General features: G+C 47.0%; 1 protein-coding gene across 1 annotated transcript; it reads left to right on the top strand.

The window, feature by feature from the left end:
* Window positions 1-591: 591 nt before the first annotated feature.
* LOC122448950 (histone-lysine N-methyltransferase PRDM9-like) lies at window positions 592-20,460 on the top strand. The gene is made up of 11 exons (XM_043480605.1): window positions 592-660; window positions 1,061-1,184; window positions 1,492-1,599; window positions 5,744-5,793; window positions 7,533-7,689; window positions 8,515-8,616; window positions 8,830-9,101; window positions 10,515-10,582; window positions 11,652-11,845; window positions 14,281-15,720; window positions 20,369-20,460. The coding sequence occupies exons 1-11, from the start codon at window positions 592-594 to the stop codon at window positions 20,458-20,460; spliced, it is 2,676 nt and encodes an 891-aa protein (XP_043336540.1).
* Window positions 20,461-26,895: the final 6,435 nt, after the last annotated feature.

Raw genomic sequence — 26,895 nt, 5'->3', positions numbered from 1 at the left:
ATCCCCGATTTCCTCAGCTTCACAGATCCCAAGTTTCCTCACCCTGCGCATTCTACATCAGCCAAAAGATCCCGAGTTCCCTCTGTCTGAGGACCCCAGTTACTTCAGCCACTGGGACCCAGATCTCCTCAAGCCGAGTGACTTGTCCCTTAGACGTAGAACCTACGTTATGCCCAGATTTTTCTGAGTCTCCAGGAGGAGCTCCTCAAAACCCTTATTGGAGAAACATTCCCTCTGCTGCATTGGAACAGAGCCCTGATTTCAGCCTGACCCCAGTACAGCAGTTAGGGGTTTCCAGGTCTCCTCAAGAATCCCTCCGTCACCCACAGACACATCCCTCCCAGTGCCTTCCCTCAGAGGGGCTGAATTGTAGGGGAACGAAAGAAACCAAATCTAGTTCACTTTAGGCTGGTCTGTCATATCTAGTCAGGATCCATCCATCCCACGAATACCCTCACCCTGACTTTCCCCTCACCTTCCTGCCCTGGACACTCCACCCAAGGAAGACACACCAGGCTCTTGACACTGGTCTGGGCTGTCTCAGCACCTTCTTCTTCCACAGGCACCTTGGCCTTGAGCACTCCAATGGCCATGAGGCCGAACAGGTCTCCAGAGGAGAGCACTGAGGGAGATGCCAGTAGAACAGAGTGGAAGCCCACGGTGAGAACTGGAGGTGGCAAAGCTGGGCTCTAAGCCAGCTCTATAGGAAGGACATGGTGCTGGTCCCTGAAGCACCACAGACTGCTTGCCTGGGCAGCTGAGTGAACTTCCCTGTGACCATACACAGGATGGGAATGCCTGGTCCTGTCTGAGATGGTGGGGTGGAGTGGGACAAAACAGGACACTAGCTTCATCAACTGCCCTGTGTCCAGGGAGAGTTAGGAAAATGCTCAGTTTGTTCAGTTAAACAGGACACAGTCGGGAAGGAAAGTCTTCATCCCTGTCTCAGACCATCCAGTAGCTTCAGGCTACTCCCTGCACAGAAGGTGGAGGAGAAGGCTCAGCTCTAAGGTCTGACTTAGATTAGTAAATCACTGATGAAATCTATTATTTTCCTTAGGACAAAGATGCTTTCAAAGACATCTCCGTATACTTCTCCAAGGAAGAATGGGAAGAGATGGGAGAATGGGAAAAAATCCGATATAAGAATATGAAAAGGAACTACGAAGCGCTGATTGCTATAGGTAACAGGAAGTGCTGGGTTCCTGTGAGCCTGGGAAACATGAAGCAGGTCTTCACCCTCAGTGTTCACTTGGCCTGCTCTTAGGTGGCTTCATCTGCTCACAATTCCCTTTTGTGTGGAGACTAACCTGGAGGAAATGTTTACAGTTTTGTACCAGAGGGAGGTTGACCCTGCAGTGCAGAGCTCACCTCTTGCCTTATTCTAGATTCCCCCAGCCCATCCTACAGATTTCCTTGACTTTGTGACACTTCCCATTGCTTCTATGCTTTGTTTCTCCTTCTTAGAACAAATATTTTGCTTCTTTCCAGGTTTCAGAGCCACTCAACCGGATTTCATGCATCACCACAGGCAGGTCATCAAACCCCAGGTAGATGACCCTGAGGATTCTGATGAAGAATGGACACCAAGGCAGCAAGGTGAGAGGCCAGGAGGATTTGGAGGTGTCTTCCTGAAACCAGCCTAGGCTTAGGTCTCAACTACATCTCCGCCAGTAGTACGGAAAACATAATTTTCAGCATTCTGAAGTGGTTGTGGCTGAATATTGACATTAGCCTGAATGAAGATGAATGTATAGGTTTTCCAGTGTAATTCTCAAAAGTTTTATGGTTAAAATTTATCATTCTTTTTACAAAGAATTATTTTTGCTAAACATTCTTATTGAAAGGCAGTTAAAGAAAGCTTAGAAATAAATTCACCGAACAGATTTAATACTAATCTCATTGGTTATTGGATTAAATCTCTTCAAAGAGGAAATGATTAACATATTATGTCAAGATATATTATTTATGTTATATATATAAAACAAAACCCATGATCTTCTTACCCTAAGGTTAAACTAATTCTTTATTTTGATTCTGGGAAAGGGTTTGAGAGAACTATTTATTCTCCATGATCTTTCCCACATTGCACTGACCAGAGATGGCATCAGGTAAAGAAAATGAAGTACACTTATTATAAAATAGAAGTGAGCAGCTCACTTCCTCTTCTGCTGCTGAAACAGTTTAGAAGAGTTAATCTGCCTAGACTGGAGAAAACAATTTAGATAGTTCTATGATTCTCCATCTATGGATTTCTGTTCTCCCAGATTTTTAAAAATTATTTATTTAGTTTTGGCTGCACTGGGTCTTCATTGCTGTCCATGGGCTTTCTCTGGTTGCGGTGAGTGTCTTCTCGTTGCAGAGCACATGCAGGCTCTGTAGTTTGTGACACACAGGCTCAGCTGCCCCGCAGAAAGTGGAATCTTCCTGGACCAGCCATCGAACCTGTGTCCTCTGCATTGGCAGGCAGATTCTCATCCACTGTGCACCAGGGAAGAACCTCTCTTCCCTTAGGTTATTAAAACTAGTGAAAGGGACATGAAAACAAACATTTGGTTGTCTGCAAAGGTTTTGACATAAGGAGAGATTCTTCATAGGGAATACATACGCCTCGGTTCACCATACACCTGCACGTCTTTATTTACCTTTTTAACAATTTCTGAGTGTATGGCACACTGTTGCTAACTATGTGCACGTTAGTGTTAGTGGCCATAGTGCTAATGGCTCAGTCATATCTGACTCTGCCTACCCATAGACTGTAGCCCATCAGGCTCCTCTGTCCATGGGATTCTCTAGGCAAGAATCCTGGAGTGGGTTGCCATCTCCTGCTCCAGGTGATCTTCCCAACCCAGGGATTGGGCCTGCATCTGTTGCATCTCCTGCATTACAGGTGGATTTTTTACCGCTGAGCCACCGGGGATATACATACACATTGCTGTACAACAAATCTGTAGAAATGTTACATCTTGCGTGACTGAAGCCCTAACCCACTGAGTAACAATTCTCCAATCCTTCCTCCTCACAGCCCTTGGCAACCACGATTTTATTTTCTGTTTCCATGGATTTGATTAATTTAGATACCTCATAGAAGTGGAATCGGGCAATATTTGTCTTTTTTGATTGGTTCATTTCACTTAGTAAAATATCATCAAGGCCCATCCATGATGTAGCATGTGACAGAATTCGTTTTTAAGGCTTCAAAACATTCCATTGTGTGCATGTGGATATAAGAGCTATAACATATATCTTATATATAATCTTTATCTTTTATCCACCAATGAACATTTAGATTGCTTACACATCTTGCCCATTGGGAATAATGCGGCAGTGACCGTACATGTGCCCACTATTTAGTCAATATCTTGCTTTCAATTCTTTATGGAAATACACTCTTGAGTGGGATTGCTAGATCATACAGCAGTTCTAACTTTCTGTGGAAACTCCATACTGTTTTCTAGAAAGCTTGCAACATTTTACATTGCCAACAATAGTGTATAAGGGTTCCAATTTCTCCATATCCTTACCAAGCTTGCTATTGTCTTCTTATACATATTGCCCATCACAGAAGGTTTCACTTTGTATTTCCCTATTGATTAGTAATATTGAGCATCTTTTCATATGTTTGTTGGCCATTTGTGTATTTTCTCTGGAGAAATGTCTATTCAATTCCTTCTCTCACTGTTAGTCATCTCAGACTGTCATAACAAAACAGACTGCATTCCTTAAACCACAGAAATTTGTTTTCTTACAATGCTGGAGCATGGAAATTTGATATCAAGGTTCCATCATGGTCAATCAGGTTCTCTTCCTGGCTTGTAGGTAGCCATCATACTAGTGTATGCTTAGTAACCCCTTATCAGATGCATATTTTACAAATATTTTCTACCATCCTATAGGTGGCCTTTTCAACTCTGTTCAGTGTCCTTTGATGCACAAGGTTTTAAGATTAATCTCATTTGTCTACTTTTACTTTGTTACTAATACTTGTGCACTTAGTACCATATCTAAGAAATCATTGCTGATTCAGTGTCGTGAAGCTTCACCCTTGTTGTCTTCTAAGAGTCTTATCAAGTCTTGCATTTAGGTCTTTCATCCATTCTGAATTGATTTTTCTTCAAGATGTAAGATGTTCATTATTTTGCATATGGATATTTTGTTTCCCCAGCACCATTCATTACAGGGATTAAACTTTCCCCACTATCTTGACACCCTAGATGAAGATCATTAGACCATGTATCCAAGAGTTTATTTCTGGCTGTCTATTCTGTTCCATTGATTGACATATCAGTCTTTATGCCAGCCAGCTTCCTCAGTGGCTCAGCAGGTGAAGAATCTGCCTTCAGTGCAGGAGACACAGGAGATGCGGGTTCACTCCATGGGTTAAGAAGATCCCCTGGAGAAGGAAATGGCAACCCTGTCCAGTATTCTTGCCTGAGAAATCCCCTGGACAGAGGAGCCTGGTGGGCTACAGTCCAAAAGGTCACAAAAAGTCAAGAAGACTGAGTGACTAAACATAAATGTTTTGCCAAATCCACACTCTTTTGGTTCCTGTACCTTTGTAGTATGTTCTGAAATCAGAGGCCTCCAACTTTGCTGTTCTTTCTAAGATTGCTTTGCCTATTTGGGGTGCTCTGAGATTCCGTGTTAACTGTTGGATGGATTTTCTATATCTGAAAAAAAATTCCATTGGGATTTTAATAGGAATTGCATTGAATCTTTAAATTGCTTTGGGTAGTATGAACAGCTTAATAATATTAAGCCTCCAAATCCATAAACATGAGACATCTATCTATTTATTTATGTCAGATTCCTTTCAGCAAAAATTTGTAGTTTTCAACATATAATTCTTTCATCTCCTTAAGTTTATTCCTAATTACTTCATTGTTTTCAATGCTATTATAAACAAGATTATTTGTCCAGTGGCTAAGACTCCACACTCCCAATGCAGATAACTTGGGTTCAGTTTGTAGTCAGGGAACTAGATCCCACATGCTGCAACAAAGACCTGGCACAAACAAATAAATAAAAATAAATATTTTTTTAAATTTAGCTCTTGATGGTGGTTTTAAAAAGATAAAAAATAAATAGGATTGTTTTCTTATTTTCCTTTGTGGAATGGTCATTCTTCGTGCATGGAAAGACATCTGAATGTTGATTTTGTACCATGCAACTTTCTGTGCAGGAATTTTGTGTGTGTGGATTTAAAGATTTTTCTGCACATAAAACCATGCCCCTGTGAACAGACATAATTTTACTTCTTTCTTTCCAAATGGAAGCCTTTTGTTTCCATTTCTAACCTAAAGCCCTGGCTAGGACTTCTAATATTATGGTGAACAGAAATGTTGATAACAGGCATCCTTGGCTTTTTTTCTTGATCTTTTTCACTGATGACTATGATGTTAGAGGTAGACTTTCAATATATGACCTTTATTACATTGCAGTCACTTCCTTCTATTTCTACAGTGTTGAGTATTTTTGTCATGAAAGACTAGTAAATTTATTAGATACTTTATGAACATCAGATGAGGAACAGATGAAGTTTTATATATTTTTTTTAATTTTAAAAATTATGTAATGCTCCCAGTGGAACCATAGAAGTTGATGATACAGAATTATTTTCCATTCCTCCTTTGGTAATCATTGTCTTTGTCACTCTCTGGCTTAGAATTATGTGTCCTTAACTAGAATACCCAGAGTTTGGAAACATTTTCCAACCAAAGCACCGATTCTCATCATTTATTAGGTAAACCTTCTTCGATGCCCTTCAGAGTGGAGCACAGTAAACACCAGAAGGTGAGTATTTCCCAAATCCTGTTGCCAAAATATCCTCCTCATGGATTCAGTCACAGGTGAGAACAGGAGAAAACACAGAGATCCTGGAGACGGCTGCCTTCCTGCCCTGGATCTTTAGCACACTGTCTGACATCATCACCATCTTTACAGTTAGTAAGAACAACAGCAGTAGTAGGCAGTTCTGTTGTTACACTATTTTCATAATATTTCAGACTTTAAGCATTTTATGTGAATAAACTTACTTAAACCTTAAATCAATCCTACAGTACCTATAAGTAGGTATATAGCTATCACCATTATAGATCCAAAAAATGAGGTAAAAAACATTTGATTATATGCCTGAGATCACAGTATCACTGGTAGTGCAATCTAAACCCATGCACGTTCTCTAAACCCCTTACAAACTGATTAAAACTTCCATAGTTCTATGAAGCTTATTCATACATCTTTATATCATTCATCTGAGAGATGTTTTCAACCTCAGTTCTTTTGTGCTGTGCTAGGGAGGGATATGCTGAGACATCTGACTAAGGGAAGCTTAAGGACATGCTGGGCAGTTTGTAGAGTGGACAGTCCAAGATGAAGAAGGAGACAGGATCCCTACCTCAGAGACTCCCACTCCAGTAAGAGGAAGCAACTCGCCACCCTGAGAAGCCTCAGGTTTATGACTGAAAAGCAACAAATAAGAAAATAACAGAAGGACTTCACATAGATTACCCACTTTTGAGTAGAAACTCATCATCTGGGCATCATTTCAAATGCTCCTTCTTGCAGGAGGAGTAACAGCTCCTCCTCTGAGCTCTAATAGGCAACTCTCCTGTTTGGAATCATTTGTTTAGCCTGCCCCTGTGTTGTGAGCTTTGGGAGGCTAGCCCACACCCATTCATTCTCAGAAGTCCAGGCCCAGCTCAAAGCCCTGAGGGCCCCCTGAATGTTTTGTGAATGAGTGACTCCACATTTAAGCATTCATCTAGGAGTAGAAAGGTCAAAGAATGCTGAAGATAGTATCTGTGAGCTAGACTTCAAATATAGATGCAGTTTAGGGAATACATTGATACCAGGGATGTACGCTCACGTTCTCACTGTATTAAATAGCTCACACACCAATTTGTTGAAGATTATTAAACTTCATGTCCACTATAATATTAAGAATTAGCCTGAATACCAATTAATGGATCAGGAAACTGAGGAGAACCAGCTAGTCATACAGCCTTGTTCAAGGAGAACTGATGAGACCAGCTACTTTAATTCCAAATATTGTCTCTAGGACATGGCAACCTACAACTTTCATCTCATTTTCTTTATTGTCTAAATGTGTTTCTGCTGATCGTCTTTTCTCTTCTTAATCTCACTGCTTTGTCACCTTATTTTCCAGATGTGTTTTGTCCCCTCTGTAATTTTCCATACTTCCTCATCCATCAAAGGGCCACTAATTAATAGAAACCCCGGAAATCTCTACGAGCCCTTACCCTCTTCTTTCCCTGACCTCCAGCTATTCTCCCTGCCTTGCTCTCACTTTTATGCAGAAAGTTGAAGGGGAAGAGCCTTAAGATATGAATTCTAGTTTTGATTCACTATCCACCTAGGTCCTTTTAATACTCTCCAGTGTTCAGACCCTCCCCCCAAATCAGGTATTTCCAAGAACTGTCAAAGTATTAACTAAAGTCATGCATGTGAAAACACTTCATAAAGTCCTAAAGAGCTAAAGAAATGCCTGTTGTCTTTTACTCACACGGAAGAGAATGGCCAGGGCACCATTAAGTAAGGAATCTAGTTTGAAGGAATTGCCAGGAGCAGCAAAATCGCTGAAGACAAGTGGCTCCAAGCAGGCTCAGAAACCAGTGCCCCATCACAGAAAAGCAAGGACCCCTGGACAGCACCCCAGACAAAAAGTCGGTAAGAGAAAATTTGGGGAGCTCCTCTAATTAGTTTCTTTAATCCCTGTAGAAAAACTAATAAGTATGGCCTAGGTGTGTGGCATGGACTTTGGGTAGGTGAGGTTTAAGGTGGACTGATCTGAGACATGAAGTTAGCACTGGGGCCTTGGGAAAATCTTATTCATTTTGAGGTCCTGATTGCTATCTGTAAAGTGAAGATAAGGATACATAACTCATAGTGCTTGAAAGCCTTACATTAAATGCAAAAGTCTGACACCTACAAGTAGTTCAATAAACCCATCTCTGATGATGGGAACCGTGCTTTGTTAGTGTTTATGCCCAGACCTCTGCTCAGTGCCTTACATGTCATGTGCCCTTAGCATATATTTTCTGAGTAGATGTGTTGGTGAACTATTTCCTAAGTAGGAAGGTTGGGAAGTTAAACCTACTAACGGGAAGTGCAGGATGCTATCACTGAACTGGGCATCTGTGGTCAGTGGAGCCTCAGTATCCTGAACCAGTAGTTAAAGGGAGAAGAAACAAAGTATAGAGAAGGGACTTCCTGGGGGTGAAGTGCTTAAGGCTCCCCGCTTCCACTGCAGGCGGTATGGGTTCCATTCCTGGTCAAGAAACTATGATCCCACAAGCCATGCAGTGTGGCCAAGAAATAAATAATGTAACATGAAAACATAAAATTACAAAAGTAAAAGTTTGAAAACTACATGTAAGAAAGTTTTAACAAAGTGTATAGATGGACAGGTAGGAGATCTCACACTTTCTGATAAAACAGGGACTAACTCCCCAGACCCCGCCAGCCTTGCTTAGCTTCTGTTCTCCATCTTAGAACTCAGAAGAAAGGAGACTGGAGTGAAGAGGTACAGTTTACGAGAAAGAAAGGGCCACATATACCAAGAGGTCAGCGAGCCCCAGGATGACGACTACCTCTGTGAGTGACCCTGTTGGCCCACTCACGGAGAAGGGGCTACGAGGCCTTGGTCCACTAACCTCACCTCACCATTTGGTCCCCCGGCCATCCCCTTCCTCTATGACTTGGGGTGCAGGATCAAGGCCAAATGCCATGAATGCCCCAGTTCTTTCTGAAGGGCATTATGACCAGCAACATCACGATACCTCCTCTCATCCCTGTTCTCACCTCCAGATTGTGAGGAGTGTCAGAACTTCTTCATCGACAGCTGTGCTGCCCATGGGCCCCCAACCTTTGTAAAGGACTGTGCAGTGGAAAGGGGGCATGCCAATCGCTCAGCCCTCACTCTGCCCCCTGGGTTAAGCATCAGACTGTCGGGCATCCCTGACGCTGGGCTTGGAGTGTGGAACGAGGCGTCCGATCTGCCGCTGGGCCTGCACTTTGGCCCCTATGAGGGCAAGATCACAGACGATGAAGAGGCCGCCAAGAGTGGATACGCCTGGCAGGTGAGAAGCACCCGTTTCCTTGTCCTCTGGCCTCTAACCGCTTGTGTGTGGTGGGGGGGTACTTCATGATTACATGCGAGGACGCAGATGGTGATAACATGGATGGCAATGACACAGTCAGCCCTGTGTACTGTGTGCCCTGGGCGTGAACACAGGACTTCCATTTAAAGGTCAGAGGAGAGGTGGGACCACAGTGTAAAGGGTCTAAAGGTCAGGAGAGGTGGGAACACAGTGTACAGACACTCCGGACTTCCATCTAAAGGTCAGAAGAGAGATGGGAACACCTTGGTACACACTCACAGGACTTCTATCTAAACAGAGGAGAGGTGGGACCACAGTGTCTATCTAAAGGTCAGAGGAGAGGTGGGAACACAGTGTACAGACACTCCGGACTTCCATCTAAAGGTCAGAAGAGAGATGGGAACACCTTGGTACACACTCACAGGACTTCTATCTAAAGGTCAGAGGAGAGGTGGGAACACAGTGTACAGACACACAGGACCTCTATTTAAAGGTCAGTGCAGATGTGGGACCAGAGTGTACAGACACACAGGACCTCTATCTAAAGATCAGAGGAGATGCGGGACCACAGTATACAGACACTGAGGACTTCTATCCAAAGGTCAGAGGAGAGGTGGGACCACAGTGTACAGACACTCAGAACCTCTATCTAAAGGTCAGATTAGCGGTGGGACCACAGTGTACAGACACTCAGGATCTCTATCTAAAGGTCAGAGGAGAGGTGGGACCACAGTGTACAGACACTCAGGACCTCTATCTAAAGGTCAGAGGAGAGGTGGGAACACAGTGTAGAGACACACAGACCTCTATCTAAAGATCAGAGGAGATGTGGGACCACAGTACACAGACACTGAGGACTTCTATAAAGGTCAGAGGAGAGGTGGGAACACAGTGTAGAGACACACAGGACCTCTATCTAAAGATCAGAGGAGATGTGGGACCACAGTACACAGACACTGAGGACTTCTATCCAAAGGTCAGAGGAGAGGTGGGAACACAGTGTACAGACACTCAGAACCTCTATCTAAAGGTCAGAGGAGAGGTGGGAACACAGTGTACAGACACTCAGGACCTCTATCTAAACGTCAGAGGAGAGGTGGGACCACCGTGCACAGACACTCAGGACCTGTATCTAAAGGTCAGAGGAGAGGTGTGAACACAGTGGTCCAGGCACACAGAAGTGACTCCTCCCTTGTGGAGCCCTTGCCTTCAATGAACCAAGAGACTCAGACTTGGAATGATGAGTAAGGGCTTACCGTGTGGTCCAACTGGCAGTTGAATCCATGCAGGCTCAAAAGCATCAATGACTACAGAGGGAAATAGCTCTTCTATTGCTTCCTACCGATAAAAAAAAAAAAAAAGACATCTTGTAACTCTTTTTCTGACACTCAGATAACCAAAGGGAGGAACTGCTATGAGTATGTGGATGGAAAGGACACGTCTTGGGCCAACTGGATGAGGTGAGTGCAGTGAGGCTGCAGTGTGTAGACATCAAGACTCCCTCCATCCCATGCCCCTTTCCTTCTCAACCCGGCTCCCTCAACAGCTTTCACATATTCTTTCCTCTTTTCCCTCCATATCATGTTCTTTCATTTCAAAAGACACTAGAAAGAGGGAAATAAAAATATGGCATGTGCCGTCAAGATACAAGTCTATCTGCTGAACAAAACTGGTGGACTTGAAAACAACTTGAGGAGTCTAGATTCACCAGGGACACTTTAACTGACTTAGTGGACACTTACCACACACTTTATGTTTCAGTTTAGACAGTGCACTTCGTTACTGAAGCAGATCACACAACCCATGTCCTTTTGGAGAACATACTGCATACAGACATTAGCCAATTGATTTTAGGAACAGTAACCTTATTTTTTTCTCTTTGAGTAACTACACAGCGCCAGGAAAACCTAATACAGGAGACCTTGACTCTATGTGGGCAACAACCTCCTCAGGCTTGGTTCCAGTGAGAAGTGGGCCCTGAGGCCTCAGAAGGAATGGGGGGCAGGATGGCTCTGAGTGGGGCCATTCTCTGAGGGCCTCTCCTTTCATCAGGGCAGGCAGACAGTGAACAAACAATTACTGTTCCGTGTCTCAAGCTATATCAGAGCTCTCTCCAAGTGTCCATGGGAGAGGGTGGGCAAGTGAATAGGACACTGGATACACGTGGGGAGATGGGAGAAAGCCTCGGGAGAGAAGGCAGGCTGGGGTGAGTGCTGAGGGCTGCGTGTTAGCCAAGGAGCACCAAGTCCTGTGGATGGAAGAGAACTTAATTCAGAGTTTAGAGGAGCTGGAGGTCACCAGCCTCACGGACAGTCCAGGTGGAGACGAGTCTGGAACTGGGCTCCGGAAAATGGCTAATTAGGTAAGGAGAGAAAGGCATGGGAATTCACATAGTCTGGTCGAAGGTGTGAATAGAAGGTCCACATGAGGGGCGGCCTCGGGGGCGGAAGGCAAGGAGCTGGGCATGGTCGGAGAGTGGAGGGCACTCATCACTTGAGGTTTCTTTCCCGTTCCCGGCCTCGCCCCCAGGTATGTGAACTGTGCCCGGGACAACGAGGAGCAGAACCTGGTGGCCTTCCAGTATCACGGGCAGATCTTCTACCGAACCTGCCAGGTGGTCAGGCCGGGCTGTGAGCTGCTGGTCTGGTACGGGGACGAGTATGGTCAGGACCTTGGCATCAAGCGGAACAGCAGGGGGAAGAGTGAGCTCGCGACCAGGAGAGGTGAGTGTCACCCCTCTTCCAGCACCCCACCCCATCCTGGGAGCCTCCATGGTCCGATTTAGAAGCAGAGGACAATCCAGTCCAAAGTCAGTTGAGTTGCAATTAAAATGCCTCAGTATTTGATTCTTTTCATATGATTGTTAGGAAAAATTTTTATATTAAAAATGCTAGTTCTAATTTTTAATATTTCATGCAAAATAATATGTAACATCTCCTTCTGCTGAAAGGCTTAGGAGCAAAAGGCAAGTTTTCTAGCACCTACCAGCTCTCTGCCCTTTACCTCTTTCTTCCTTAATTTCTCCCATTATTTTTTTTTAAACTAAAATAAAGACATTTTATTTTAAAATATTTATAGGGCAAAGATATTTTAAGAGTCACACTAGGAAATTTATGAATGACATCTGCCAATTTAAAGAAAGTAAGTGGAATTCCTTAGTCATCAGTATTTTTTTAATTAATTAATTAATTTATTTATTTCATTTATTTTTATTAGTTGGAGGCTAATTACTTTATAATATTATAGTGGTTTTTGTCATACATTGACATGAATTAGCCATGGATTTACATGTATTCCCCATCCCGATCCCCCTTCCCACCTCCCTCTCAACCAGATCCCTCTGGGTCTTCCCATTGCACCCGGCCTGAGCACTTGTCTCATGCATCCAGCCTGGGCTGGTGATCTGTTTCACCCTAGATAATATACATGTCTCAATGCTGTTCTCTTGAAACATCCCACCCTCGCCTTCTCCCACAGAGTCCAAAAGTCTGTTCTGTACATCTGACTCTTTTTCTGTTTTGCATATAGGGTTATCATTACCATCTTCCTAAATTCCATATATATGTGTTAGTATACTGTAATGGCCTTTATCTTTCCGCCTTACTTCACTCTGTATAATGGGCTCCAGTTTCATCCGTCTCATTAGAACTGATTCAGATGAATTCTTTTTAATGGCTGAGTAACATTCCATGGTGTATATGTACCACAGCTTCCTTATCCATTCGTCTGCTGATGGGTATCTAGGTTGCTTCCATGTCCTGGCTATTATAAACAGTGCTGCGATGAACATTGGGGTGCACACATGTGCAGTGATGTGCATTCAGTTACTGTTCCAGTCTGTTGTCATGTGAGTTCACACTCTGTGCCAGACGGGGCTCCACGCACCGAAACAGACAGAACCACTGCCCTGGGGCAGCAGGGGCTTCATACCAGACAGGGGCTGGTGCTCTGAGGAAAACCAGCGCAGGGAGCGTGCCTCGGGTCAGCGTGAGCAGAGGGTGGGGTGTGGTGCAGGACAGTGCGGCAGGGTCTCTGCAGAGATAACACCTGCGGGAAAGGATTCCAGGCAGGGGAGCAGCCAGTGCCTCAGACCCAGGGCCGGGAAGAGAGGCCATGCCAGGGGTCACAGGAGTAAGCACAGAGGGAGAGGAAGGAGGCTGGACGGGACACGGGAGCCTCGGGGCCTGTGTCCACATGCAGGCCCCAGGGGCCTTCCTGGGTGACACAGAACAACCGCGAGGCTTTCAGCTGCAAGCGGCATGTTCTCTGTGCTAAGACGATGCTTTGGTTCACTTTTGGGAAGAGACAGCAGCGGGGAGTCCCCTCAGAGGTCAGTTCATTGCCAGACATGAGGGGAGAGTGGGCTGTCTGAAGATGCTTGGGACTGAGGGTGTGAAGAATCTGGCTGGAGATGTATTTTTAAACAGGGCTTCCTAGTGCATGCTAAGTGGACTAAGCCTGAATGAAATAAATGAGGTATGAATACTGCTGAGGCTTGAGAAAGGATATGCCTTTATTTTATGATTTATGGGAAACTGAGAGAGGAGCAATTTGTGAACCAATTGGGGCAGCAGGAGCCAGAGACCTGTGGTCAGTGGGACCTGGGCCGCTCGGTCTCATCCAGTCTCAAACCCACTTCCTGCAGAGATCGGCACAAAGGCTGCTCTTTGAACAAGGAGCCTCAAATTCAGCTTTACTCACCTGCTCTAACCACCCCCTGTGCTGCCTCCCATATGCAGAGAGCTCCAGGCCAGGCACCCCTAACTTAACAGACCCTTTACCCTCACAGGAAGCCTCTCAGGAGATTCCACCTAAGTCATCAAGTCTTATCTCTCAGTAGGGTAAATACCTGTGGCCACTGTGACGTAACTTTTCAGATAACTACACGCAGGGAAAGTCCCTGCGATCCATCTCTATCAGGAGAGACACTGCCTCTGATGCTGCTGGAAGGTCCCTATCTGGGTGATATGTAGAAAAGGCCCTTGACACAAGCTTCCTGGATTTCTGTAGATGTAGAGAATAAGAGTGGAATGGAAAAGTGGACTGTAAAGACATTTGATGGGAGACAAATCGTGCACTGTCAACACTTAGATGATTACTGGCGAGGGCCTGACCATGGCAAACCAGCTACCTGACCAAAAGCTTCCTCTTTCAGCAGAACCGAAGCCCAAGATCCACCCATGTGCCTCCTGCTCTCTGGCCTTCTCCAGTCAGAAATTCCTCAGCCAACACACCCAACGCAGTCACCCCTCTCAGACCCTCCTGAGACCATCTGAAAGAGACCTCCTCCAACCAGAGGATCCCTGCCCAGGCAATCAAAATCAGCGATATTCAGATCCACACAGCCCGAACGAAAAACCTGAGGGCCGGGAGGCCAAGGACAGGCCCCAACCTTTGCTTAAAAGCGTAAGGCTGAAGAGGATTTCAAGGGTCTCTGCCTACTCACCCAGAGTAGAAATGGGGGGTTCTGGGGTGCATGAGAGAATGAAAGACGAGCCCAGCACAAGCCAGAAACTGAATCCAGAGGACACAGGCACATTGCTCACGGGGGCAGGGGTCTCAGGGATTATGAGGTTCAAGTACGGAGAGTGTGGGCAAGGCTCCAAGGACAGGTCAAGTCTCAGCACACACGAGAGGACACACACAGGGGAGAAGCCCTATGTTTGTGGGGAGTGTGGACGAAGCTTCAGTAAGAACTTCAACCTCATCACACACCAGAGGACACACACAGGGGAGAAGCCCTATGTTTGCGGGGAGTGTGGGCGAAGCTTCAGTCAGAAGTCCGTCCTCGTCAGACACCAGAGGACACACACAGGGGAGAAGCCCTATGTTTGCAGGGAGTGTGGGCGAAGCTTCAGTCAGAAGTCCGTCCTCATCATACACCAGAGGACACACACAGGGGAGAAGCCCTATGTTTGCAGGGACTGTGGGAAAAGCTTCAATGATAAGTCAAATCTCATCTCACATGAGAGGACACACACAGGGGAGAAGCCCCATGTTTGCAGGGAGTGTGGGCGAAGATTCAGTCAGAAGGCCCATCTCATCATCCACCAGAGGACACACACAGGGGAGAAGCCCTATGTTTGTGGGGAGTGTGGGCGAAGCTTCATTCAGAAGTCAGATTTCATCATCCACCAGAGGACACACACAGGGGAGAAGCCCTATGTTTGTGGGGAGTGTGGGCGAAGCTTCCGTCAGAAGTCAGCCCTCATCACACACCAGAGGACACACACAGGGGAGAAGCCCTATGTTTGTGGGGAGTGTGGGCAAAGCTTCAGTAAGAACTTCAACCTCATCACACACCAGAGGACACACACAGGGGAGAAGCCCTACGTTTGCAGGGAGTGTGGGCGAAGCTTCAGTCGGAAGTACCTCCTCATCACCCACCAGAGGACACACACAGGGGAGAAGCCCCATGTTTGCAGGGAGTGTGGGCGAAGCTTCAGTCAGAAGTCCCATCTCATCTCCCACAAGAGGACACACACAGGGGAGAAGCCCTATGTTTGCGGGGAGTGTGGGCGAAGCTTCAGTCGGAAGTCCGTCCTCATCAGACACCAGAGGACACACACAGGGGAGAAGCCCTATGTTTGCGGGGAGTGTAAGTGAGTCATGACCAACAAACCACACCTTAGCCACAGGAGGATCACTGCAGCCACCCCATGCCTCAGCTCTAAGGGGGCCTCAGAGGAGGCTTGTGACCCGTTACTGTCCCCAGGAGTATGAGGAGAGATTTCCCAGGTGGTCCAGTGGCCAAGACTCTAATGCAGAGACCCACGTTCAATACCTGATTGGGGAACTAGCTCTCACAGGCTGCAACTAAGACACAGCACAGCCGAATAAATAAATATATGATAAATATTTTAAAGAAAGAGTGTGATAAGCACAGAATTACTTGTTAAATAGACCTTCCACTTTCGTGACAGGAGAGGAGGTAGATAAACAGCAGAGGGTTTCTTAAGTGTTCTGGAGATGTTCATGCCAATAGCCTTCGTGGTATTTTAGGTCTCCTTTTCTAATAAATTTTGTCTCCAAACAAATCTGAATCCCAGACTATGTACTCATTCCCCCCTTATCACTGACAGTAGTGGGGTCCAGTCATAGCTGAACCCCGGGGAAGGCATAATTCTGGAGCCAAGTCAGTTAGGTCACTGGACAGTCAATCCTGGGTCCAGGGAGAGGAATGCAGAGTAGAGTCAGACTCACCAGAGAAGGTAATTCCCTGGCCTCCTGGGAAGTGCGGCCTCTCCTCCTTATAGACCTCGGCTCTCCTTTGGCCTCTCCTGGTGGCCCTCTGGTTCCCTCTGACTTCTGTAGCCGCAAAGGTGAAGGCCATGTGCACGTGTGTGTGTGAGCGCGCGTGCCTGACTCAGCATGGTCCGTCTGGTCTCTGCCGCTCCTTCGGGGTCATCACAGCATCTGGACTCCAGATGCGACCACAGGGGTCCAGTTCTCAGCCCTGCCCCCAGCAGCTGCGTGAGCTGGGGCAAGATGCTCAACTTCTCTGTGTCTCTAATTTCACTGTGATACAAGGTGGGAGCACCAGCATTTTGGTCTGATGCGTAAGCACAGGCGGAATCTGGCCGAGGCTAGCTGAGAACGCAAGCCCCACCTTTGCTGTCTTTTGTGTTTTTTTCTTTAATATTTTTTATTTTTTTAATAGAAGGATAATTGCATTACAGAATTTGTTTTCTGCATGTCCTCCAGCCCCCACACCTTCCAGGTCTTCAGAGCTAGACGAGGAAGGGGCCGTTCAGGCACTAGGATGCCCTGATGGGGTGTGAGGTCAGGGGTGCTAAGGGAGGGCGACCTCCCTTCCAACCGCTGCTGTTCCTGCTGAGCTGGGCAGCCCCAGAGCCCGTCCACAGACAGGCAGTCCCCACATTCGTCCCCCTGCCGAGAACAGAGCCTGGAGCCGCGTTTGCATGAAATCCCTGACCGTCCCCCATCCTACCCCCACACGGAGGGTCCTTGAAGACCACACCGCGGCTTCTCTCTGCATGGGCCTCGTACCTGTGCCCGTGCGCTCTGGTCAACTCTGTCGCGACCCTGAAATTCTTAACCATGGAATACTTCATCCTTACACTTCCCTTTCATGAGTGAAGTCTGATGGGCCCCGGGGTGAACTGTGAGCAGAGCAGATGCACACACAGCACGGGTCCTGGGGTGACCAGGCTGCACAAGGGGACAAAGTGGACACAAAGACCCCCCACCCTGGGTGAGTGAGGGTGGGGACAGCACCAGGAAGCCACGCTTGCTTAGACCCGGAACCGAGCTCCGACACAGAGTGGAGGCAATGGGGTTCTTAAGGTCGGCCACACCCTCCCCTCTGTGAATGACCTCTGCCCTGGCCTGGTCTTTCCAGAAGGGGTTCAAGAGGCTGAAGTCCGCCCGGCCACCAGAAGACACCAAGGGGAGAGTGGGCCAAGGGGCGGCGGGCGGAGGGTGCGAAGTCCAGGACTCGGGGCAACGGCCCTCAGTTCCCTCCATGTGCCAGGCTTGTGAAGCGTCTCTACATGAACCACGTCAGTGATAACCACCCACTATTATTTTCTGGTTTCTATGCTTTCTTAAAGGAACACGTTTGTCTGTGGCTTGGTTTCCCTACAGGAAGGGAAGCCACGTAAACTCTCCCTCCTCTAGCCATCCACAGGTGAACAGGTCCTGGACAGAGGCAGAGGGGCGGGGTTTCCTGAGGCAGGCCATTATGTATGGACAGCATCCCTGTAGCAAACAGACCAACAGAAAGCAAAGGTTAAAGTAAAACATTCGACATGGAGTCAAGATTTTGTTCTTCCCTGTAACAATTCCCAGTGACAGTGTCCATTCCACAATCTTATGGGAAAAGGGGTGATGAGTGTTCTAATTGCCCCACTAGTTGCATCTTTTGGGGAGTGCCCACCACTGGTGCCAGTGTGCTGAATGTTGAGATTTGTCTCTTGTTGTTCTTTGGAAAGTCTCTACTTCATATGTATAGACATAATAATATTATAATACAGGTGTTGAGAGCTGTTTTATTCAGTACAAATCTTTTAGGATTTCAGAACCAGGGGGCAGCATCTAAAGTTAAGGAACTTAGCACTTTTCTGTGTGTGGGAAGATGCACCAGCCATCTCACTGAAATCATCCCCTTTGATACACACCTTACCACCTGGGAGCAGCATCCTGACTTCTCCTTCCTGAGTTTCCTCGGGGATCACAGGGGGAGTGGCTGCAGTCTGATGGCTGCTGGAAAGCAGGTATTCTTTTCTTTCCTGAGGTTCCTCAGAGCTCACCATGAGGAGTGGCTTCAGTTTGATAGCTTCTAGAGAGTAGGAGGGGGAACCTGTGTCCCCATTGAGATCATCTCAGCACAGAGAGCAAGCATGTCCTGTGACTCCAGACAACCTTCCAACTTTCAGGGCTCAGCGTTCAGCCTGCAGGATCCACAGCCGTGAGCTCAGCCACCATGGTCTGCACTTAGCTGCTATTTAGCTCTGAAACCTGCACTGCAGGAGGCCCTCTAAATGTGCCGTCCTGTCCAGCAAACTCTCGGTCACACCCTCCAAGCCTGACCCAGGCCCAGCTCTGCTGAGAGGGTCTCACTGGGGACCCAGGTTCCCCCTCCGGCTCTCCTACATTCCATACCTGAGTGGGGAGAAGGCAGGGGCTGGGGGCACAGTGCCTCCAAGCAGGTAGGGCAGACGTTCTCCCATCATGCCTTGTGGTCCATCCATGGGAACACAGTCTAATGTCACTTTTAGCAGCAGAGGACATGTGTCCCCAGATCCGGCCCACCCTCTAGGAAATGTGAGCTGTGAGCACTAACACAGGAAACCCCAAGTGACCTGCTTAGGCTGGAAGACTAGTTCCTGGGATGTGAGCTGAAGTCTGAAAGTAGCTTCTCATTGGGATTAGCCTTCTCCAGACATAGCTTGGGGGCAGCAAGAGCACAATAAGTTGCCCCCAGCTGGGGCAGCCACACGGTGCCTCTCGACAGCCCTGTGGAAACTGTGCACCAGAGTGACCAGGAGCCCACATTCACCCAGCAGATGGCTTCTGAGAGGTCCGTGACAGACTAAGGCAACCATGAGCCTGCACTCACCCAGTGGACAGCCTCTGATAGGTCTGTGACAGACCAGAGTGACCACAATCGTGTATTCACCCAGTGGACAGTCTCTGATAGGTCTGTGACAGACCAGAGTTACCACAAGCATGTATTCACCCAGATGATGGCCTCTGAGAGGTCTGTGGCAGGCCAGAGTTTCCAGAAGCATGCATTCACCCAGCGGATGGGCTCTGAGAGGTCTGTGACAGACCAGAGTGACCGCGAGCCTGCACTCACCCAGCGGTGAATTCTTGCCTGGAGAATCCCATGGACAGAAGAGCCTGGTGGGCTACAGTCCATGGGGTCACAAAGAGTCAGACACAACTGAGCGCCTGAGCACACACACATGAAACAGAAATGGACTCAGGGACAGAGGGAACAGACTGGTGCTCTCTGAGGAGGAGGGGGCGGTGGTGGGCCAGAGTGGGAGGCTGGGGTTAGCAGATGTAGCTTTTGTAAGTAGAATGGAAAAACAAAGCCCTGCTGCATAGCAGAGAACCATATTCAGTATCCAATGATGAACTATAAAAGAATATTTATAAAAAGAATGTATATGTGTGTATAAGTGTATCTCTGAGCTATGCAGCAGAAATTAACACATTGTAAACCAGCTATACTTCAAAAAAAAAAAAAAAATACTGATAAAAAAAAACACACAAAAAAACAGACACTAGCCAATTACAACAGACACTCAACCCAGGAGCACCAACTCCCGAGCAGTCAGAACATGGACCAACCAGTCAGAAGAGGGGCCGACAGGAGACGGGGTCCCACGGCGGCCCACAGGCTGGCTAGGAGCCCTGGGCGCCGAAAGCCACAAATGTCGCTGGAGGAAATGAGAACTCTACCCACACGACTCCCCCTCCAGCTCTAAACAAAGCGGCTCTGCTTCCCCTGACCCCTTAAGTGAGGGGCCCCGGGATGCCCTGGCTTGGTGCCGGGACCAGGAATGTACTGGTCAGACCCCAATGCAGGGGAGGTCTGTGAGGGCAGCTCTGGAGCGGGTGGGCCAGGATGAGCGCAGCAGCTCCGCCCATTCCTCGAAGATCGGACAAAACAGAGCCCAGGAGGCCGGAAAGTGTCCTAATGGAGGGCAGGACCCACGTCGGTGCCTCTGCTCTCTGGCTGAGGCCCAGCGCTGGCCCCCTGTGCCGGTCTGCAGCGTGTTCTGCACAGGCCCTGATGCCTCAGCTGCTGAGCCCCAAGGAGAAGGCATGTGATGGCAGCCAGGCCCACAGGCACCAGCAGCACTGACCATCTGGCTCCCAGCCCAACAGCGAGGTCCAGCTGAGACCAGTGGACATGTTGTCAGCGGTGCTCCAGGGTGGTGACCCATTTACAGGGTCACCAGTAAATGGCAGTGTCGCGATGCAGGCCAGCAGGACTCGGCCTGGCGGATTGCTAGACTCAGCGGGGACACACCGACCCACGAACACTCCCGACCTTGGGTCAGGCAGAGACCCGAACAGGCAGACAACTGCAGAGAGCAGTGTCCACGGCACAGACAAGGTGCACCCATCCACGGGCAGGGAAGGGGCCCCATCTCAGGGGGCGCCCTTGGGATCCCCCAGCTTAAGCATAAAGAGACTTCAGGCACAGGTGGTAGGAACAGACTTGGAGCTGCTTTTAAGTCATGCAGGGCAGGACATGCAGGTGAGTGAAGGCCAGAGGGAATGTACCATAGAAAACAGAGTGTCTGGGGAACAGACGGGCTTGGGTGGAACTGAGCTCAAGGGGGCTGGGAGTCCGGACTCAGAAACCCTGTACGCCTCTCTCCCATCTCGGCCTCCTAATCTACTTAACCCCCACTCTGCAGCCTGAGGCCGCCTGTCCTGCGCATCTCCACACTCGGACCGTCCACTAATTCACAGATATTTGCTTAGCACCTGCCTCTGGCCAGGTCGTGTTCCAGGCACGGGACAGCCTTGAGGAGACAGACAATAACCCCCGTCCTTGGGGAGCAGAAACTCTACCAGAGGCCAGATGCACCGGTCCTGTTGCCGAGCCCCGGCCTTGCCCTCCTCAGCCACCGGCCAGACCGCTGGAGCTCTGGCGTAAGATGCAGTTCTGTCTGAGCACCCCCCCACCTCCAAGAAGGCGCCTCTCTGGACTCGCCGCCCATCAGCCCCTGCCTCCCTGTGTCCTGTGTCCTTCTCAGCACAGACCACCATCTGAAACGGCCTCCCCGCCACCCCTGCGACCTCAGTGTACCTGGCGATCTCATGTCCTCGGTGAAGGAAGTTCCCGGCTGCCCTCACGCCCTTTCTGCTGAGTTCCCACCACAGATTCCCATCAGGGTGGCCTGGAAGGGCTCTCCACATGGGTGTGGAGCAGGGGCTCGGTGGGGCCCGAGAGGGTGGGCCCCCTGGGCCGCTCCAGTGGTCAGGGTAGACAGGCACCTCCCAGCAGTGGCTCGGACTGGACGGCAGGCTGATCAGCTTCCTTCTCCCTGGGACCACGAGGGGGCAAGGCTCTCATCGCTGCTCAGGGATGGGCTGTCAGTTCCACAGTCCTGAGCACCCTGTGAGCTGTTACACGTTTTTCCTGTGTGATCTCAACTCCCTCAGGCAGAATGCTCTGGGCTACACACTTGGAAGGATCTAGTGGAGTGGTTTCAGTTCAGTTCAGTCGCTCAGTCGTGTCCGTCTCTTCGCGACCCTATGGACTGCAGCACACCAGGCCTCCCTGTCCATCACCAACTCCCGGAGTTTACTCAAACCCATGTCCATTGAGTCACTGAGGCCATCCAACCATCTCATCCTCTGTCGTCCCCTTCTCCTCCCGCCTTCAGTCTTTCCCATCATCAGTCAGACATGACTGAGCAACTGAACTGAACTGATGCGACTGTGAATAAATGCAAGAGGAAGAAATCAAAGTCCTATCCCCTTTGTTTATCATACTGCCTCCTGAATGTGAGCCCTTCCTTCTATGAGCCCCTAGACTTCTCAAGGGGGGCAGGCACAGGTCTTGAGGCATGAGCCTGCTGGGTTCCCCTCTCTGCCGGCTGAGAATTGAAGCCAGCTTTCTATTTCCTCCAGACTCAGTCTCCATGTTCTTTTATTCAGCTCAGTGGGCAGAGAAGGCCAAGATTTTGGTCAGCAACAATACCACTAACCTGATCACCAGGTTAATCTGAATTAACACCACCATGCATAGCCTACTAATTAGACTCACAAGCCTACTCCTCCTTAATCAATGATAACAGCCTCAATTTCTCAATTGTTTTCTCCCACTCCCTATGGACACCACCACTGATTTTAACTACATGGTTATGACCCCTTATACTAATAGTCAACATCTCATATTAAAAGAATCTCTATCAGAAAAAAAATATTATCACTGCTAGTCATACTATAATTACTTTAATTATAACATTTACTGCCATAAAATTCATTCTTTTATATATTCTATTTGGAGAAACACTAGTTTCAACACTTATTATCATTACCCAAAGAGGAAATCAAGCAGAACACCTTAATGCAGGTCTCTATTCATTTTATAACCCTAGTTTGTTCTCTCCCCCTCTTAGGAATACTTGTCTACATTCAAAATACAGTAGGACCTTTAAATAGTCTAATGCTGAGCCCAATCAGTATCCAACTCTTGATCCAATGGTTTCATATGGTTAGTATGCATAATTGCCTTTACAGTAAAAATACAATCTTATGGCCTCCACCTTTGACTACCTAAAGCACATGAAGAGGCCCCTATTGCAGGCTTCATAGTTCTGGCTATGCTGCCAGCACTACTAAACTTTGGATGCTATGGTATACTACAAATTACGAATTACAATAATTTGAAACCCACTAACAGACTTCATAGGGTATCCACTCATTCTATTGTTCTTATGAGGCATACTTATAACCAGGTCAATTTGCTTATGCCAGACAGACCTAAAATCAATCACTGCATACTCTTCTGTCAGCCACATAGCACTTTGCTATCCTTACCCGAACACCTTTAAGTTCTATAGGAGCCACAGCCCTAATAATTGCCCATAGTCTTACATCCTCTGTATTGTTCTGCCTGGCAAATTCAAATTACCAGGTCCATCGCCAAACAATAATCCTAGCCTAAAGCCTACAAATGTCCCTCCTACTAATAGCAACCTGATGATTACCAGCAAGTTAAACAAACCTAGCTCTACCTCCATCTATTAACTTGATTGGAGAGCTATTTGTAGTAATATCCTTCTCATGATAAAACATTGCAATTATTTTAATAGGAATTCATATAGTAATTGCTGCCCTATACTCTTTATATATACTCATTACAACACAGTGAGGCAAATACACACACCACATAAACAGTATCTCTCCATCTTTTACATGAGAAAATGCTCTCATATCATTACCCATCCTACTTCTTCTACTTCTATCCTTAAACCCAAAAATTATTCTAGGCCCCCTATACTGTATATATAGTTTAGAAAAAAACACTTGATTGTGAATCTAGTAAGAGAAGACAATACCTTCTTATTTACCACAGAAGTATATAAGAATTGCTGATTCCACACTCCCATGACTAACAGCATGGCTTTTTCAAACTCTCCATTGGTGTTAGGAACCAAATAATTGGTGCAACTCCAAATAAAAGTAATAAATTAAATTTCCTCTTTCACTCTAGCCTCACTATTTATATCATCCATCATAATAACAAGCACTAACATTTATAAAACCACCACATACCCTCTATATGTAAGATTATCTCATATGCCTTCACCATTAGCTTAGCTCCAACAATAATATTCATGTATACAGACCAAGAGATAATTATCTCAAACTGACACTGAATCACACTACAAACCCTTAAGCTATCATTTAGTTCTAAAATAGATTATTTCTCAATAATGTGTGCTGGTGGCCCTATTTGTCATATGATCAACTATAGACGTCTCAATATGATCCATTCACTCAGACCCCAACATTAACTGATTCTTCAAACACTCCTTTTCCTTGTTACAATACTAATTCTTGTTACCACTAATAATCTCTTCCAATTACTTACTGGCTGAGAAGGAGCAGGGATTATGTCCTTCCTGCTCATTGGATGATGGTGTGGATGGCAGATGCACACACAGTGGCACTACAGGCAATTTTGTATAACACCTCAGTCGCTCAGCTGTGTCCGACTCTTTGCGACCCCATGGACTGTAGCCCACCAGGCCCCTCAGTCCATGGGATGTTCCAGGCAAGAATCCTGGAGTGGGTTGCCATTTCCTTCCCCAGGGCCAAAACACCTCAGTGAAGCCCAAAGACTGACTGGAAACAGGAGGCAGACTGCTGGCTTGCGCTGCGTGGATGTGGGGATGCAGGGCACGAGGGCGTGGATGTGAGAAAGTGGGGCCAGGGGGGCGTGGATCTGTTTCGTATAACCCCGTGCTGCTGCTGCTGCTAAGTCGCTTCAGTCGTGTCCGACTCTGTGCAACCCCATAGACGGCAGCCCACCAGGCTCCTCCATCCCTGGGATTCTTCGGGCAACTACACTGGAGTGGGTTGCCATTTCCTTCTCCAATGCGTGAAAGAGAAAAGTGAAAGTGAAGTCACTCCGTCGTGTCTGATTCTTCGCGACCCCATGGACCACAGCCTACCAGGCTCCTCCATTCATGGGATTTTCCAGGCAAGAGTACTAGAGTGGGGTGCCATTGCCTTCCCCAAACCCTATGCTGATACAGGTTTTATTAAAACAACAGCATGATTCTTACTTAACTTCAATGCATGACACTTACAACAAATTTTTGTCCTCAGTTCAGTTCAGTTGCTCAGTCGTGTCCAACTTTTTGCGACCCCAAAACCTCAGCATGCCAGGCCTCGTCGTCCATCACCAACTCCCGGAGTTTACCCAACCTCATGTCCATTGAGTTGGTGATGCCATCCAACCATCTCATCCTTTGCCATCCCCTTCTCCTCCTGCCCCCAATCCCTCCCAGCATCAGGGTCTTTACCAATGAGTCAGCTCTTCCCATCAGGTGGCCAGGGTATTGGAGTTTCAGCTTCAACATCAGTCCTTCCAATGAACACCCAGTGCTTACTTCCTTCAGGATGGAATGGCTGGATCTCCTCGCAGTCCAAGGGACTCTCAAGAGTCTTCTCCAACACCACAGTTCAAAAGCATCAATTCTTCGGCGCTCAGCCTTCTTTATAGTCCAACTCTCACATCCATACATGACTACTGAAAAAACCATAGCCTTGTCTAGACGGACCTTTGTTGGCAATGTAATGTCTCTGCTTTTTAATATGCTGTCTTGGTTGCTCATAACTTTCCTTCCAAGGAGCAAGTGTCTCTTAATTTCATGGCTGCAATCACCATCTGCAGTGATTTTGGAGCCCTGTTTCCACTGTTTCCCCAACTATTTGCCATGAAGTGATAGGACCAGATGGCATGATCTTAGTTTTCTGAATGTTGAGTTTTAAGCCAACTTGTTCACTCTCCTCTTTCATTTTCATCAACACGCTCTTTAGTTCTACTTCACTTTCTGCCATAAAGGTGGTGTCATCTGCATATCTGAGGTTATTGATGTTTCTCCCGGTAATCTTGATTCCAGTTTGTACTTCCTCCAGCCCAGCATTTCTCATGATGTACTCTGCATATAAGTTAAATAAGCAGGGTGACAATATACAGCCTTGACATGCTTCTTTTCCTATTTGGAACCAGTCTATTGTTCGAAGTCCACTTTTAAAGTTGCATCCTGACCTGCATACAGGTTTCTCAACAGGCAGGTAAGGTGGTTTGGTATTCCCATCTCTTTCAGAATTGTTCACAGTTTATTGTGATCCACACAGTCAAAGGCTTTGGTATAGTCAATAAAGCAGAAATAGATGTTTTTCTGGAACTCTCTTGCTCAACTTAATTCAAATTGCCTATATTAGTTTTAGTATTAGCTGCAATGGGAAAATTTGCCAATTTGGGCTACACCCACAATTACCCTCAGCAATAGAGGGCCCACATCAGTCTCAGCCCTACTCCACTCAAGCACAATAATAGTAGCAGATATGTTCCTACTCATCCACTTCTAGCCTCTGACAGAAAGCTATAAATGTACCCCATCGGTTACATTATGCCTAGGGGCTATCACAACATTTATAGCAATATGTGCCATTACCCAGAATGATATCAAAATAAATCATTGCTTTCTCCACCTCCAATCAATTAGGCCTCAGGATAGTAACTATTGGCATCAACCAACTCTACCCAGCATTCCTCTTTCTCCAAAACAATGCTCTTGACTTTTTCAAAGCCATTCTATTTATGTAACCCAGATTATTCACAACCTAAATGATGAACAAGATATTAAAAAAATAGGAGGCCTGTTTAAAGCTATGCCTTTTACTACAACTGCCCTTATCATTGGCAGCTTAGCATTGACAGGAATGCCTTTCCTCACTGGATTCTACTCTAAAGACCTAAATATTGAAACTGTGAATATGCCTTATACCAATGCCTGATCCCCTGCACAAACTGCCTCCTCACTCACAGCCGTCTCCAGCATCCTCACTATCTTCTTCATCCTACTAGGGCGGCCTCAATTCTCTACTCTGATTATCATTAACAAGAACAACCCCCTCCTAATCAATTAAATGCCTACTAGTTGGAAGTATTTTTGCTGGCTTTATTATCTCCAACAATATTCCCCCAACAACAATTCCACAAATAACCATACCTTACTACCTCAAAATAACTGCCCTGGCC

This window comes from Cervus canadensis, chromosome 10 (genome assembly GCF_019320065.1).
Source record: "Cervus canadensis isolate Bull #8, Minnesota chromosome 10, ASM1932006v1, whole genome shotgun sequence".
NCBI classification, from domain to species: Eukaryota; Metazoa; Chordata; class Mammalia; order Artiodactyla; family Cervidae; genus Cervus; species Cervus canadensis.
Note: the sequence above shows the minus strand (reverse complement) of the source record. Positions and strands in the feature narration are given on the sequence as shown.